Raw genomic sequence first — 17659 nt, 5'->3', positions numbered from 1 at the left:
GACATATCCAAGAAAAAAAAAATAAGAAACAAAGAAAGATATAAAAAAAAGGTGAAAACTGCAGCCCGCAACAACCCCATGACGAAAAAAAAATGAAAAGACACACGCTTAGAAATTTTTCTCATCCATGCAAGTTCGCTCGAAAAATGGGAGGGGAAAGGTAGAAACAAAGGCGAACGCAAAACACAAGGCATGGGGGAAACAAAAACAGAAAGTCCGGACATTAATAACACATACCCATGTCTCAAAAGTCGACACGAGTTGGTAAAAGCGCAGACCGGAAGTAAAAACCAAAAATCACAATCAAAGAAGACCCGAAAGAACAGCCTCAGTAGCAGAATTGATATAAGGCCTCTTGAGATCAAGATTAACACCAAATCGTCTCTCAAGCTCCTGCTTAATACTCTTCTTCGTAACAGCCATGAGATCCGCCGTGCGCAGAATCTCCCGAATCTCCGCAAGAATGGTGTCGTCGGAGGGTAAGTGGCTCATATCTTCCATACTCAGGTCTCCATGAGCCATACCCATGCCCATCTCGGACGGAGTGACCGAAAGACGCGAACTCGAGTTCATCAGCGGCAGATCCATTTGAGACATCGGTCTAGAACCGGGGAATCCGTACTCGGACTGTGGGAAGGCGTGCGATCGTGTACCGTAAGAGTAACCCGAGACTTCGGAGCGATCGTCGCGGGAGGTCTGAGCTTCCCACAATTCCATCTGATACTCTTCCCAGCGTTTCTTCGGGATGGAAGCGGGGTCGAATTTTCCTTCGTCGGAGATGACGACTTTGCGGCCCTTTTCTCCTGTGATGACGCGGGTATTTCCCCAGGAGAAATCGTCCATGTGCCAGAATGAGTAGAGGGGTAGAGCGAGGGTGAAGACTGGGATGGCGAGGATGTAGATGAACATCCAGCCGATCATTTCCCACTTACGTCGGACGATGAAGATGAAGGCTTGGAGACCGTAGATAACACCGAGTAAGATGAAGGCAGTCCAGGGAATTACTGAGCTGTCTTGGACTAGCCAGACGATCAGGTAAATGATGTAGGCGACCGTGACGGGTTGGATGATGGTACTGAGGAGATCGACGAAGACAATGAAACGCATGCTGAAGCAGCAGAATCCGCACAGCTGTTGGAGCGGGACTAGCTCGACCAGATTGTGGACGGTAGAGTTGATCCAGCGACGACGTTGCGAAAGGAATACGGCGAAACTCTCGGGTGCGACAGTCCAGGCGTGAGAGCGGAAGATGTACTTCGTCTTGAACTTGGGGTGGTGCTTGAGGAGTAGCGTGGTCAGGTATCGATCTTCACCCAGGTGGAGCAGGTTCTTCATGTGCAGGGTATCGACGCGGATCTCGGAATAGGATTCGACGACTTCCTTGCTCACGAATAGCGGTTTGCCGGTCTCTGAAGAGCGAATTCGGAACATGGTGAAACAACCGGGTAAACAAGTGACGGAACCGAATAGACTCTCGAACGCCTTGATCAAGTTGTGGGAAATATAGTACTCGTAAACCTGGATCATCGTGACCATGGATGTTTTCGCGTTGGACAGGGCTGTCTCTCCACAGACACCGATGAGGCGGGTATCAGAGAGGAATGCCGAAACGAACCGAGTGGCGGAATCCGGTGCAACCATTGTATCGGCATCGACCTGCAGAATGTATTCGTAGAAAGTCGGGTTGACACCGATAATATTGCGAATTTGATGGTGCATCTCCAGCTCCATGGGGCTCATGGGCAGATTGTAGTGAATGCGGTTGAGGAAGCGCATGAGAATCATTTGAGAATCACGCTTACCACGGTTACCCGGGCGAGACACTTCAGAAGGCTTGCCGACCTTGACAACGACCAGGAAGGGCACGATATGACCTTGAACCTCGTAGAGACCGGAGTAGATCTTACCCATGTTGTGCTGCTTCATACCTTCACCCAGACTCTCGAAGCTGAGAGGCTCGGGATCCACAGATTCAGGAACGCCCAAAATGTCCAAAACGATGCGTGGTGTCGGGCGATCGTTACCTTGACCGATAATCATACCGTCACAAATAACAAGGAGAAGCTTACGCTTGTCATCGTAGCGCATGCGCGCCATCGAGTCCATGGCACGACGGAGTGAATCCTCATCTTCGGTATACACCGGCACTTGGCAAATGATGAATTTGTCGAGATTCTCGGGCAAGTTCTTCTTTGCGAATTGCAGGGCAGCCAAGAACTTGAAGACCAAAACAGTACAGATCAAAATGGAGATGGCAAGGATAAAGTAGCGAGCGAACTGACACTTGACCGAGTTACGGGTGTCGACATGGCCAACAAAGAACAAGTTGTCAAGGCACAGTTCCATGCGGGAGCGCAAAGTGTCGTCAAGATCAAGATCATTCCAGTATTTGGTCACATCGTAGCCGGACTTTTGCTGGAAGAGAGTGACGAGCAGAGGGCTCATATAGTCGGTCTTGATACTGCTGGTGGAAGGATTCTTGCCTTCTGGGAAACGCGGATTGCGAGGTCCTGCAATGTAATACGACATGTCGTATACCTTTCCATTGATGCTCACAATGTTTTTGCCATCGTCATCCGCTAGAGTCTTCATATACTTGGCGGTATAGCCCACGTATCCCTTTTTGTAATTGGCTCGCATCATGACCATCTGCTCGTAGAACCAATCGGGTTGGTAGAGATTGGTCCAAGAGCGGAAGTCATGGTACTTGGCATTGATATCGAAGGAGGTCGAGGAAATCGTGCTAGCCGAGTCATTCAAGTTTGATCTATAGTCAAGCGGCACGCTGGGGTCGATGGCTCCGTCCACACCCTGGCACAATGCAGAGACCTGGACGGGGAAGAGATTGGTGGCATCGGTACCGGCGTAGTTCTTGAGTGACTTCTGAGGAACAATATCGGGGTAGTGAGAGGGCATGAAATCTCCCAAGTTGAACACAACACCTCGGACAGAAACGTACGAGGCTGCCCCATCTTTGCCATTCTTGTTGCTGAGTTCTCCCTTGGAATAGACATGTTGAGTCGGACAAATCAAGCCAGGGAAAGCGACAATCATAAAGATAGCAACACCACAGGCAAACCAGATAATCAGATTGATTGCAAGCTTCTCACGCCAAGCGATGCGGATATCCTTTCGCTTCATGCGACCGATATACCGGATCAATATGTCGGGAACCATCCATGTTAATAGCCAGACCAGTGCCATCCAACGGCGGCGGGATCCCGAAACAGGAATATCCTCCACCTCTTCCATGTTCTTTTCTTGACCCTTCTCAAGCATCTGCTGCTTCGTGTCGAGATCACGGAACATGTCACCAGAGTTGAAAGCAGAGCCCCCAGCATCAGAACGGCCATCCAATTCGCGGCTGCCGAAATATCCCTGCTTCGTTTCGTCACCATAGATAAATGCGCCCGGGGACGCATCGGCCGGGTTGAGGAGGCGAACTTTGGCATCCGGGTTGCCAGCAGAGTTAATAGCGTCGTCATCAGCACCGCCAATGGCGTTGTAGGTTGGAACGACGCGTTCTCCGACTTTGGCGAGATCTGCCCAGCAACGCTCACTCAGGAAGACACCAGTGCTACCAACGCGAGCCTCGTTTCCGGGCCAGCGTTTCTCATCCAAGACGACTTCCGACTTCTCCTTATCACTGCCGACAACGACATTACCGATCTCGGCCAGACCAAGGAACTCCGCAAAGGGGAGAAAGACGCTGAAGTCCGCATTCCGGAGCCGCTGGCTGATCTCGGCGATGCCAAATGTTTGAACTTGCATGCGAACACACTTGCTGTCAAACTGATTGGCGATTCGTCGATCATTGGGCTTGAGGCAGATCACGAAGTAGGGGTTTAGGTTCGGCTGGCTCAGGCACTTGTTGATGATTTCAAGGCCAGAAAGGAATTGGCCAGCCGAGCCCTGGGAGGGACCCATCAAGCCACTCTTCCGACCTGCCATGCTGCGGCGGGAGCTTCCCACTTGGCTATCCACTTCTTCAATGTTGTCCTCGCTGTCGGCTCGGGACATGGCCATTGAGGTGAGTCGAGATTGGGCGTCATGCTTGCGTCGAGCCATGCTCGGCATACGCATTGGCTTGGAAGAGACCTGGGCCTGCATGATAGCGGTCTTCTCCTTCGGGTGGGTGATGGTTTCGACCGCCTCTTGATCGAAGAGCTCACGGACCAGGTCGCTGCGGGTAGACTTCATGAGGTTCATCAGATCGCCCGAGATGACCTCCCCGTTTTCCTCGAGGAGACCCGCCACAGAGTAGTCAACCTCGCCGGCGAAATGCTTCACAGTGAATGCGGTGCGGGGACCCTGAGTGATGTAACCACTGCTAGCGCTCGAGTCGCCCGCAGAGATAGCCGGGTTCTTGCCCTCGAAACGCTTTCGAACGCTGTCAAGGAACTGGGCATCGGAACGTCCACGCTTGGTCTGGTCGTCCAGAATGCTCAGCAATCCATTGCCGTGCTTCAAGAGACCGCGGACGGTGTCGGTGTTGTCGAAATAGCTGGTGGCCGGAACAGTGATTTCCTCGCGATCCAAGATATCGGCCTTGCGGTCGAAGAAAGATTGCAGGCAGTAGTTGTAGAGAGACTCCGTCGCCGCATTGCTGAGCAATTGGTCCAATGTTGAGCCAGTCGCGGAAGACTGGGCGAAACCAGGGAAATCCACAATGGAAATGGTATTGGCAACACTGTCCTCGGCAGCACAGAGCCTCTGGTTCACTCTCTCAATAACGTAGGTCACCAAGAGCGAGTAGATAGTGCGGGCGAACGCATCGGCGTTCTGGCGAGCGCCCCGTGGATCGAGCATGACTGTCACTCGCTCACGGTGGAGAGTCTTGGTCTTGTAGCCTAGACTATTCTCTAGAGACTCGATACTCAAACCGAGGAATGCAGCGATATTGGCCAGAACGTCCTTGTTCTTCACCACCGTCACCATCTCTCCACCCTCGTGAGAGTAACCACCACTCTCCTCTGCCGCGGTGGTCGTCGCCTGCCCTGTAATGAAGTCCAATTGTCCAATGTGTAGAATACTTGCCAAAATCTGACAGATCTCGGCAATTTCACCTCGGGAAAACTCGAGCTTTCGCAGAGCCGTCTTGAAGTGCTGGAAGCCATCGGTGTCATTGACACCGACCTTCAGTTGTGTTGGGTGACCGAGGTAGCGCCATCGCTTGTGGTTGATGGAGCCCGAGCCTCCAGTTTGAATGTGGATTGTGTTGTCGAAGCCCAAGTGAGACTTCTCAGCAGCACTCGTACCAGCGAGAAGGTAATAGAGCGAGTGGAAACTGCGCTCTCCAGTGGGGACAGAGGAGATACGGCTTCTTTCCAAGCGGTAGTCGATGATCTTTCCTCCAATCAGGGTGGGATTGACAGAGGACGAGCCATCATATTGAAGTTCGAGGAAAAGACCGGCCTTGGATGCTGTGGGGGTGGTCACGGATTTAGTTGTGGTTAGGGTGTCGAAGACAAAGGCGGCATAGGAGAGTTTCGAGGAGAGAGGAGTTGAGGAGTATGATAGAAAGGATGAGAGTAGGTGTGAGCGAATGGTGGTTTTGCCCGATCCGCTCTCTCCACTGAATGAATGGGTTAGCAGTGATCGACTGAGATTCCATTTGTGAGTCCAACTTACAGAAAGACGACGGCTTGGTTCTCAGCCCGGGCACCCAGACGAGTGAAGGCACGACGAGCGAGATCCTCGGCCTCACCGGCAGCGCTGCCCTCTTTGTTGCCATCTGGGCCTTTCGTCGCGGAAGAGTATGTGTTGAGGGAGATCAAAGCCTGGGAGGAAAGGCGAGCTGTGGGTAGACCGACGTGAAAACTGAAAGGGGTTAGCGATCGGGGGTTTTTTCAGAGGGAAAATTGCAGTTTCGCAAGGTGTGGGATATGGGATGTTGTGCGTACCGACTGGCTAGGTGAGCCGTGAGATGAGTATCGGACTGGAGATGTGCGGGGAGAGATGGGAGGGAGGATTGCGTATGGGCTGGAGCGCCAGGTCTTGTGTTCGCCATATTGACGAAGAAGCCTCTAGAGGACTAGAGAGAGGGAAAAAACGAGTGTGATGAAGGCCTGGTGAGGGTCTTCCAGAGTCTCCCTGAGGGGAGCAAATCCCGAGTCGGCGGAGCAGAGTCTCGACAAGCCTCGGAATGAACGTGGACGAGTCGGCGAGTTGGGGAATGTTGCGTGGAATGAGGCCCCTGGCAGCAGACAGAGTAGCCTGATCGAGGTTGAGATCGAGGGGGATAGGGAAGAATCAACGGTGAATCAGGAAGAACAGAAGCAAAAGCAGAGGAGAAACAGAAGCGACAGATGAAGCGGAAATCAACAGAGCAAGAATTGATCCACCGAAAGAAAAGACAATCGTACTATGGGGGTGTATGGGGGTGAGTGTGTCCTATGTATGGTACGGTCACACGCTTGTATGGGGCTATGTATAGTATAGAGTGGTCATCCGAGTGGATTGCCCTTTGGATTGGACTGCAGTTGCATTGAATAGATTACTCTGATTGGCTGGAGGATGCGGGTAAACCCACTGGATTGGAACTTGGAACCTGGTCGAAGTGTTGTAAACATCAACAGATCTACTGTCGTCTCATTAGGGCAACAGCTTAGGGGTACGTGAAAGAAGTAGAAGTAGTAGTAGTATACTAGGGTGTATACTGTCGATAGTATACCATACAGTATGCAGTCTATCGGGGTGGCCGTGGCTATTTCTGGCGGAAAATATCGACACGCTAAGCTGGATCAGGGTCTCAGGTAAACAGGATCCACTCCAGTCCAGTCCACCACAGCTCAGTCCCTTTTCCCTTTTCTATGGAGCAGTCCCTGTTTGGTCCCTGTTGGTCCCTGTTTGGTCCCTGCTCCTCACTTCTCTTCCACCTCTACTGCCACTCCCCTGCACCAACACTGCCAACACTGCCAGGTCCAGATCTCTCCTTACTGATTCCCGCATGGACAGCTGCAGAAATAGCAACATGTCAGATCATGGCCCGCCCGAAAAGGATTCCGGCTTCCCTATCCTCTTAGCTCCACTCCACTTTGACACATCCCGTGCCCCTGAGTGGACCGATCACAGGATTAACCGGGGGATGGTGTGAAACTAGGGGTTTGTGCAGACCGAGTGGCAACCCTTTTGTGAGACATCCCAAATATAGCCGGGCCACAATCCAAGTCGGTTAGCACTCCCTCTAGTTCCACTTCCTCCGCAGGTCGCCTGATTGGACGGGAGCAGAGCAGTGTGTACACAATGCACTCTATACTGTCCAGTGTAAAATCTAGAGAATACTTCGATTTGGTGAAAGGAATAGATCAGATCATGGATAGAGAGAGGATACACTCAGTCGTGAGTATACTAGTACCTTCTAGTAGTATACATGATACCATAAGTGCATAACCACTCTGGTAACAACTCGCCTACGAGTACACATCACCCCACAGCAAAGCTTCGGGTCGATCACAGGCGATCGTCGTATTTTTCTCCTGTCACGTCCAAAATTACACCGTACGCCCCCCGTACTGACCAGCTCCCAGTCTGGTCTGTCTTATCTCCTCCTCTTGTCAACTCTGTCAACCTCTTTTTTCTTTCTCCACGTTGTTTGCTTCGCTTTCCTCCCCTTCCATTCTCCTCTGCTATCCTAGTGTCATCCAGGAGTCCCTATCTCCAGTCACTCGCTCACCACCATTCGGAGTTATACAGTCCCTGTGAAGCTCTGAGCCGACAAAGGCAAGGCTTTTTCTGTTGTTGTGCCATTTGCTTTTGCCCCGGAAACCATCTCACCTCCACACACACCACCACTGGTGCTTCAATTTCGCCGACACTCGACGCTGATCACACCACACCACATCATACACACCCCTCTATGCGTTGATAACTGCTTTGGCTGGAAGTCTCAGTTCGACCGCCATCGTCTTCCTTTACAGCGCTCGCCATGTCGAATCGCTTCTCGGTCTTCTCCACCCAGTCCGCCGGTTTCTCGGCTGGGCCGAGGCCGACCTCCCAACATGCGACTCAAGTTTCGACCACCACCTTGCTGAACGCTCTTCATTCGTTCTATACCGCTGGCCAGCCCTACCAACTGGATTCTAGTACTAGTTTGGTAGTCAATACCTGGGTCACCGCCGCGACTACACTGCCCGATGGCCGCAACGGTGCCACCATTGACCGTGACTTGGCCATTCGTGCCTGGGAACACGCTCGGAGGCGTGCTGAGGATGGCTGTATTGCCCTCTGGTGCGTTCTTTCATCAATTTTTTTTGTCTTCCAGTCATCATCGTGCTGACCAGAATATAGCTCCCTCCACCAGTCGACACCGTCATTACTAGAGCCTTTCATCACTGCGCTTCCCATCTCTACACCGGAAGTCGCCTACACTGCACTCGCAACACTGCGACCATTCCTCTCTGCAGTCACATCCTTCAACCCGTCTTATTCTCTCCACTCAGCTTTATCAGCCTCATTTACGTTGACCCTTCAGGGCCAGGTCGTGGGCCTGTCCCTAGCTCTCTCTTCAGCGGGCATCAATGTCCGCAAGGGTCTTTTGGAAATCCCCAACGAGTCTGGTTTCCGTGCCTTTGATGCTTTCTACTACCTCCTCACCTCCGCATCCACTCCCGCTGAGCGAGAGTTTCTCGATCTGAGAGACCCCTCCCACTATACTCTGCTCAACCGCTCCAACACTTACAGCCCTCCGTCCTATCTCCCCACTGCTGATGACACCGCATCCGCCGAGGATCTCCGTGCCAATCTGAAAACTATTGGTATTAAGGGTGCTGCCCAGCGAGGCATGCTCTCCGTTCTCGCAGGTCTGCTCAAGCTGGGAAATGCCGCCGGCCTTGAGGTCGACCAAGAGGAGCTCGAAGAGGTCTGTGAGGACGTCGGGGGTCTCCTTGGCTTAGACCCCGAAGTCCTGCTGCACAAATGTTCGACCGACGAACGCGAAATCTTGATCATTGGAATTTACGAAGCCCTGATCGACTGGATTATTAGTAAAGCCAATGAAGCCATCGCTACGGATATCCAGGCTCTCCTAGAGAATGAGTCCAGCAACGGTGGTGCCCCTCAGTGGTCCAACGAAGACACCGTTGGACTCACCATCATTGATATCCCTCGCCCGGCACTTGGCAAAGCTATTGCCATGAGGGGCGTGTTTGATGACGACCTTGGCATCAACGCCGAGATGAAAGAAGACGGCATCTCTATCCCTCCAATCGGCCAGTCCGTCACAACCGAGATGAACACCGCAGTGGCCCAAGTTGAGCCAGATCTGGGCATTATGAGTGGTTCCGCTGGACGCGATCGCGAATATGAGAACGATCGACGACAGGGAGTCTTGGAGAAGGTTGGAGTCGAGGCTGAAAGCGATTCTTTCCTGCGTCAAATCCTCTTCCCAGTCGACACCGAAGGCATCGCCGTCGGAAAGCGTGGACGCTTTGATCTTCCCACAATTCTTGGTAGCAGCCGTGTTTGGTACCACCTCTCAATCCATCCCACCGATGACCTGCCAGAGCAACTGCAGGCCTCTGCCAACTCTTGGTCTGCAGGTGCCGTGTCGCGTCAGTTGCGCGACTGGCGACTGCCTGAATGGGCCAACCGTCGCATCAAGCAACTCGATTTCACTGCCGACTTTGATGTTGAGGAGTTCGTCGCTCGGTATTCCCGCCTTGGCTGCGCCGAAGGCCAGGACGGCGTCGAGAATTGGGTTCTGGAGAGAGGCTGGAGCAACGGGGACGCGGTTGTTGGTCAACAACGCATCTGGATGAGAGAAGGTGCTTGGTGGGAAGCCGAGAGTATGCTTGATCTCAAGCCTGATGAGGCCGCGAACCCCTTCGGATATGGTGCTAGAATGTACGAGCCTGGCATGACCCCAGACGGTACTCCCATGGGCGAGTCCACAAACCTCCTCGGCCACGGCGACATGATGATGCACCCGGCGGCCATGAGCGCGATGGCCCCCAGTGTCATGGGCGGCGCCAAATCAATTGCCCCCAGTGCTCTCTTAAACCCAATGGCTGGTGATTATGGTCTCGGTCATAAGGGAGATGACAACAAGGGTGATATCACCTACTACGACCAATACGGTCGCTACGTTGGTGACGGTGACGTTGAATTCGGTGAACCAAACCACATCGAGAAGACACCAATCACCTTCGGTCGTCGACTGTGGGCTGGATTCGTCTGGGCCATAACCTTCTGGATTCCCTCCTTCGTACTCAGGTATATTGGCCGCATGAAGCGCCCGGATGTTCGCATGGCCTGGCGAGAGAAGTTGGTCCTCATGGCTCTGATTCTGCTCTTCAACGCCATTGTCTGTTTCTACATCATGGCATTCGGTACTCTGCTCTGTCCCAATAAGGACAAGGCTTGGAACACAAAGGAGGTTAGCTGGCACACAACAGACGACAACTTTTTTGTCAGTATCCACGGTCGCGTCTACGATATCTCGAAATTCTGGCGCCAGCAGCACAGTGATATCAAAGGCCTACAGGTAACGAGCTCGGTCATGCAAGAACTCGCTGGTACCAACCTGGATGCCTATTTCCCGCCTCCTCTTTCCCAGTATTGTGGAACCAGCGCCGATTTGAACATTGAGTTGGGGAACAATGACACCACGGCTGTTCTGTACAGTCAGGCGAAGCACAACTGTGGACCTCAGAACTTCCCGCAGACCAGTACTAAGCTCCACAAGTTGACCTGGTATTCGGACGTCTTCCTTCCAAAGATTACCGACTACTACAAGGGTGAGCTGGTCTGGACGAAATCCACTATCAAGTCACAAGCCAATGATGACCAACGATACTGGGCCATTGTCAATGACAAGGTCTATGATCTCACGGACTATTTCTACACCCTCGACCTGAAAAACGATTTATCCTCATACTCCTTCTTGCCCGACTCTGTTACCACGCTCTTCAAGGACTACCCAGGAACCGACATCACATCCAAATGGAAGGATACATCTGAGTTCCAGAATGCTCAGAGGTGTCTCGATTACGTCTTCTATAAGGGCAAAACCGATTTCCGCGAGAGTCCCAGGTGTACTGTTAACAACTGGATTCTGCTTTCCTTCGCCATTCTTATCTGCGCCGTGGTTCTCGTCAAGTTCTTGGCAGCTTTGCAGCTGGGATCGAAACGTCGGCCTTCACCTCAAGATAAATTTGTCATCTGTTTGGTCCCCGCCTACACCGAGGGTGAAGATTCTCTTCGCAAGGGACTTGACTCTTTGACTGCGCTGCAATACGACAACAAGCGGAAGCTGATCTTCGTCATCTGCGATGGTATGATCGTTGGTGGTGGAAACGACCGACCGACCCCCAAGATCGTCCTTGATATTCTGGGTGTTGACCCCAAGATGGACCCTCCGGCACTGCCTTTCCACTCCGTTGGCCAGGGCATGGAACAACTCAACTATGCCAAGGTCTACTCTGGTCTCTACGAGTACGAGGGTAACGTTGTCCCTTACATCGTCGTCGTAAAGGTCGGAAAGGAGTCTGAGCAGCGCAAGTCTAAGCCCGGAAATCGTGGAAAGCGTGACTCGCAAGTGCTCCTGATGAAGTTCCTGAACCGTGTGCACCACCGTGCTCCCATGTCGCCTATGGAACTTGAAATCTTCCATCAAATCAACAATATCATTGGCGTGGACCCTGAGCTTTACGAGTACTGCTTCATGGTCGACGCAGATACTAGTGTCAAGGAGGATTCGCTGAATCGATTGGTGGCTGCTTGTGCGGCGGACGCTAAGATTGCCGGTATTTGTGGTGAGACTAGTCTCGCGAACGAAGAGCGCAGTTGGTGGACTATGATTCAGGTGTACGAATACTACATCTCGCATCATTTGTCCAAGGCCTTTGAGTCTCTCTTTGGCAGTGTCACCTGTCTTCCCGGATGGTATGTTCTTCCCCCTGTATCTTCTCCTATGTTGTACTATTACTAACTACTGTCCAGTTTCTGCATGTACCGTCTTCGCACTGCGGACAAGGGCCGCCCACTCATTATTTCGGACAAGGTTATCAAGGAGTACGCTGATAATGATGTTGATACGCTCCACAAGAAGAACTTGCTCTCCCTGGGCGAGGATCGTTTCTTGACCACTCTCATGACCAAGCACTTCCCTACCATGCGCTACAAGTTCGTTCCCGATGCCTATGCAAGCACAGCTGCTCCCGAGAGCTGGAGTGTGCTTCTCTCCCAGAGACGTCGTTGGATCAACTCAACTGTCCACAATTTGGTCGAACTGGCCGCTCTGAAGGATCTCTGCGGCTTCTGCTGCTTCAGTATGCGCTTCGTCGTTCTCGTGGATCTCCTTGGAACGATCATTCTTCCGGCTACCTGTGTTTACCTCGGTTATATCTTCTACCTGATCGGCAGTCACACTGGACCCTTCCCGATGATTTCGATTATCATGTTAGCCGCTGTATACGGTCTGCAGATTATCATCTTCATCGTCAAGCGACAGTGGCAACACATCGGTTGGATGGTCATCTACCTGATGGCCTTCCCTATCTATAGTTTCATCCTTCCGCTCTATTCCTTCTGGAAACAAGACGACTTCTCATGGGGTAACACCCGCGTCGTCATCGGCGAAAAGGGAGACAAGCGCATCGTCGCCGTCGCTGGCAATGAAGAAGCCGACTTCGACCCTCGCAGCATCCCCCTCCAACGCTGGGACGACTACGCAATGGCGAACAACCTCCCCGGCCGCCGCGGCGAAATGGGCGCCAGCCAAGAGAAGATCTATTCGAACGGCCGCTACGTGGACGACATGGGCATGGAATTGGACGACATGCACTCGCAATATTCCTCCGTCAAGCCCGCCTCCACCATCCTAACCGGATTCCCAGGTGGCCAAGGCCGTCATGGCAACCCGTACATGCCACCGCAGTCACCCGCCCCCTTCGTCGGCGGTAATGTACCCGGCAACCGCAACTCACACATGTCCAACTTCTCCCGCTACACCGACTTCCCACAGATGGGCACTGGTGCTCAGAATCAGCATCCCGCCGCAGCCTCCAGACACATGTCCATGGGCGGTCTGAGCGGCTACCAAGATGCACCGGGCCACCAGAGCCGTCACAGTCTCGGATTCATGCAAAGCCACGAAAACCTCCTCGGTAATCGGTCCCGCAGTCCCCTAGGCCAAGGCCAATACCCGCCCTCGCGACCTGCCAGTACTGCCTTTGATTTCCGTGGCGCTGCCGGCGGTGGCCCCGATGAGTTGGCTATTAGTGAAGCAACGCGTTCCTGTCTTGCTGAGGTTGACCTTGATACCGTCACTAAAAAGCAGGTCCGTGTTCTTGTCGAACAACGATTGCAAACTACTCTCACCGGCGAAAAGCGTGCTTTCCTTGATCGCCAGATCGATCATGAATTGGCTAATATGTGATTTTGATTGAGTTTGTTCCAATCCCCGTTATCCATCTACCAGCGTCCGCGCTTCTTTAATTCTTGTATCAATCATGCATCTACACGAGCGCTATTAACAAAATATTTCGCCTTGCCTTTTTTCTACAAATGTTGTGTTGTGTTGTTGTGTTGTGTTTTGTGTTGATCTTGTTCTTTTCTGTTCTACTGGGATCTTTTTTTTTTCGGCATGTCTGGCGTCTGACGGGCTGCATTTTAAAACTTTTGTTTTTGTTATCTCGCCTTTCTTTTGAGATAAGTACATTGAGCGATTTTCTATATTGAATAGGGTTTACAAGCTGTTCTATTTATAGTTTTAATGTGATAAGAAAGTATATCTCGTCCAACCTATTCCGGATATTATACTAGTAGTAATTGATGGTAACTGTCTGCAAGAGTATTGACCACATCCAGTGGCGCAAAAGTTTGGAACATCCTATTGCCTACCATTATCGACCACCTTCTAATGGCAGACTAGTAGCTACTAAGATGGAATAGATTGGCTACTCTATTCCATCTCAGGTAGCTACCAGCTCGCGATGAGAAGACGGAGACGAGAACAGTCAACAAGGGGATTCAAACTTTTCCAGGTTTGCAAGGCCACTGTACCTACTACTAGTAGTAGGCCAGGCTTTCGTTTCGTTGGCCCCGGGGGTAATTTAGCTGCACTCCACCATATTTTATGAAGAAAGGTGACAAATCTTTTGCCACTGAGCATAACTACCCCTTTTTGACTGCACCCAGTCGTACTCCATACTGCGGACAGGATTCCCATCGAGATACCTCTATCATTGATTGAAGCTACCTATCTCCCTAGATCAAGCAGACAAACTAGCAACTACTAGTGTTGAAAAAGCTTTACCTGCTAACATGGATGGGCCCGCCTCCTTTACCTAGTACCTAGAATTAGAACTAGATATAGATCTAGCTCCGGTGCAGAGAATGCAAAAGCTTCTTGATTCCCCTCGGTCCATGAGTCTGGACATGATCATAGTAATGTTCCTTCGCGGCATCCATGATGGCCTTTATCCTTGCAACGGGCACCTTTGCCTTGCGATCGTAGGAGTAGAGACCGTTGACTTCTTGTTCAATGTCACACCTGAAAGCGTAAATTAGCATCTGGGCACATCTCCAACCTGAAACCTGAACTCATCATCCTTCGCTAGATATGATACCAAGGGGCCAGGGATCAAGGAAATCATCCACTCACAACTGCGTATAAACAAGTCCACAAGTATGGCCCCCCTTAACAATCCCCATAACAAGCCTCTCATATCGCTTCAGGAAATCCTCAATGTCCGTCGCGGTGGTATATCCCCAATCACGATCGCCCGCCTGACCACCCTTGCCCGGCGCGATATTCACGCCCCCGAATTCGGTGCAGATGACCGGTGCACCGGCTTTGTGTTGCGCTCCGGGATCGAGGAGTGTGTGTCCTGCGAAGCCGGAGTAGATGGGTCTTGAGAACATATCATGTCCGGCTTTCGGGGCCAGAATCCCCCCCTTCCATCTTTGAGCATGTTTCTGATAGTTCGGCCGAGTCGGCGTAATCGTGGTAGGTTGTTAGGTCTGTTAGGACGTGCTCCCAGCCGCAGTTATCGTTGATAGGTCGACTCGGATCCAATGATTTTGTCAAGTAATACAGAGAGCGAATATGATTCCGCTGCTCGATGTTATCCTTCAACGAGGTATAGGCCCAACTCTCGTTGTTAGGTGTCCATGTGATGATACAAGGATGATTGATATCCCTCTTCACAGCCTCAGTCCACTCACTATTCATCCGGTCAATATAATCCGGCCCAAATTCATACGCATTGGCCATTTCGCCCCAAACGATGAAACCTAGCCGATCGGCCCAGTAGTGGAATCGCGGATCCTCGACTTTCTGATGCTTGCGGCACCCGTTGAATCCCAGATCCTTCGACATCTGGATATCGAGCTTCAATGCCTCGGACGATGGCGGCGTAAGTCCCGTTTCGGGCCAGTAGCCTTGGTCCAAAAATAACATCTGAAAATAAGGCTTGCCGTTCAATCGGAACGTCCCATCGCCATTCTGCCACGAAAGACTCCGCATCCCAGTCGTCGTCTGCACTTCATCAACAACCTTCCCACCCTCATCGTAAAGACGAAGAGTCAAATCGTACAAAATCGGATGCTCAGGAGACCAAACCGCCACACCATCATACCAACACCCCTCAACATCAAACGGCGCTTTCCTCTCCTTCTCCAAAATCGCAACATCGGACCCAGAAACCTTCATACAAACGTCCAACCCAACCCAATCCCTCTCCGCTTTGAGCGACCTCTTCACCTTCCCCTTCCCATTCCCAACGACTTTCCCATAAAGACTCGCCTCAATCTCAACACTACACGCCGCCCGCGCACCCCGTCCCAAAACCGAAACCTGAGCATGAAGCTCGCCAGACTCAATATCATCTGATCTTAACACCGTCCCACCACTCCCGCACGCAAGTCGCATAACAGGCACACTCTCCAACCAAACAGAAAGCCAGATCCCGCCCGTAGGCGTGTAAAAGATATTCTCAGGCACCGGGCCCCAGAATTGTTTGCCGCGGGGTTTGGGCCAGATCGTAAGGTGAATCACGGACGCGGAGCGTTAGTCTGGCCTTGCCAGTGCCAGTGCTTCCTGTGGTTGACTCGGCAGATGCAAACGCGTCCGAAACATCCAAGTCAAAGGGAACATGACCACCCCGATGCCCACCGATATAACTCCCATCAACCCAAACAGAGCAGTCATAGTCCACAGCGCCAAAGCGAAGAAGTAATCTGTTCCCGTTTGCGACTTCGTCGGCACTGCGTATGTCGCTGATACTACGCTCGTACCACGTTACCTCGTGAGCTTCGTAGAGGCCGATTCCTGAGGCTGGGGTTTGGAATGCGTAGGGGACTTTTATGTCCCGCTTGTTTTGGGCCGGTGATGCCGGTGATGCGGCTTCTGCTGCTTGGTCCGGAATACCGGTTTTTTGCCACTGCTGGGTTAGGCCTTTGTCCTTGTCGTCGAAGATGAAGGACCATGTTCCGTCGAGGGAGGCCCAGTTTAGGGCTTTGCGTTGGAAGTCTGGGCGGGGGTAGTTTGCCATGATTGACGAGGTTGTGTTTTTGGTTGATTGTTCCTTTCTTGCAGTGCTTTATGGGGGTGAATTGATGATTCCAAGGTTGTTGGGATGAATTGTGAGAATGAAAGTGATGTTTGACTTGAATGGGGGTGTGGTTGTTCTGGACTGGTTGAACCCCACGTTGCTACGTCAGCCGGGATCGTCGTTCCTGCGGGGGTAAGATCTATCCATCAGTACACCTGGCATATACTATACTGGGCATAGGACCTATCTAGAAGCAGCTTTCGAATACGTTCAATACTAGTAAAGTGGGAGGGCTCTCTGGCGATGGCTTTGCCCTCATATATCTTGCTACCTAAAGTTCGAGCTTCACTCCTCATACTATTTGCTCCGGCAGTAGATCTGCAGTCCCCACCTGCCGCCCCCAGAACGAAAATATGATAAGGCACTGGCTTAAGTGTTTTTTTTGGACTACCTAGGTATTTAGCACTAGATATGTATCAGATGATTCCAGTATGACCCCCAATAATATCCACTATGAGTATTTAGCAGGATACTGCCGCGGCAGCATTGTATTTCAGGTATCAAGGTCCCGCAGCGTAGCTTCTCGATCAGTTGTCTTGTGAATGTGATGCAGGACCCGAAAGAATAATGTTGCATTAAATATTCCCAAGGTTGGTATGGGAGCTTACAAGATCCATGAGGCGATTGGAGTCTTGCTCGCCCTGAATTGGTGGTTTGGTGTCCGAAAACGGGTCCCTCTTCTTCTGACTTGAACGCTTGCCTTGGATTCCTTTCTGAATATTTTCCCTCGGAAACATACCTGTAACAGTCTTGAGGAAAGGTTTTCTCAAAGAAAGTTATCCTTGTAGCTTTAGAATGTCAGATATGTCAATGAGATTCGAGGATGGGAAGGAAGGCACTTACTGCAGTGGCGGATTATGTCTTAGTGACACCGTGCCACCAAGAAAGAGGACTGCAAATGAACATTTGCAGGGAATGGAGTATCCATCCAGCTATGAACAGCGCACTCAGGCCAGGGGGCCCTTTAGGCGCCGCTACCATATCGTAATGAATCGCGGAGATCTCCTCCCAGCATCTAGTGTGCTCCCATCCTCGTGTACAGCAACGTACCATAATGAGCCTGTGTCCCTGGTAGTTGTTGAATCCCTCCGAGGCCAGTTGGC

General features: G+C 51.7%; 3 protein-coding genes across 3 annotated transcripts; 1 reads left to right on the top strand and 2 right to left on the bottom strand.

The window, feature by feature from the left end:
- Nucleotides 1-303: 303 nt before the first annotated feature.
- Nucleotides 304-6010, bottom strand: chsE (chitin synthase class Va; the record flags this gene model as incomplete). The annotated part of the gene is made up of 3 exons (XM_057265585.1): nt 304-5575; nt 5632-5820; nt 5904-6010. 3 exons carry the CDS (start codon nt 6008-6010, stop codon nt 304-306), a joined length of 5568 nt encoding a protein of 1855 aa, XP_057123305.1.
- Nucleotides 6011-7927: 1917 nt separating this feature from the next.
- Nucleotides 7928-13378, top strand: csmB (putative chitin synthase; the record flags this gene model as incomplete). Its single annotated transcript, XM_057265584.1, has 3 exons — nt 7928-8229; nt 8290-11883; nt 11941-13378. 3 exons carry the CDS (start codon nt 7928-7930, stop codon nt 13376-13378), a joined length of 5334 nt encoding a protein of 1777 aa, XP_057123304.1.
- A 941-nt stretch (nt 13379-14319) lies between these two features.
- N7481_006364 (glycoside hydrolase family 2 protein) lies at nt 14320-16496 on the bottom strand (the record flags this gene model as incomplete). The annotated part of the gene is made up of 4 exons (XM_057265583.1): nt 14320-14494; nt 14606-14905; nt 15039-15831; nt 15947-16496. 4 exons carry the CDS (start codon nt 16494-16496, stop codon nt 14320-14322), a joined length of 1818 nt encoding a protein of 605 aa, XP_057123303.1.
- Between the last annotated feature and the right edge of the window lie 1163 nt (nt 16497-17659).

This window comes from Penicillium waksmanii, assembly GCF_028829765.1.
Source record: "Penicillium waksmanii strain IBT 27052 chromosome Unknown utg000005l:1.0-5232799.0:1.0-5237142.0, whole genome shotgun sequence".
Lineage (NCBI taxonomy): Eukaryota > Fungi > Ascomycota > Eurotiomycetes > Eurotiales > Aspergillaceae > Penicillium > Penicillium waksmanii.
The sequence above is the reverse complement of the archived record's forward strand: the minus strand, read 5'-3'. Positions and strand labels throughout refer to the sequence as shown.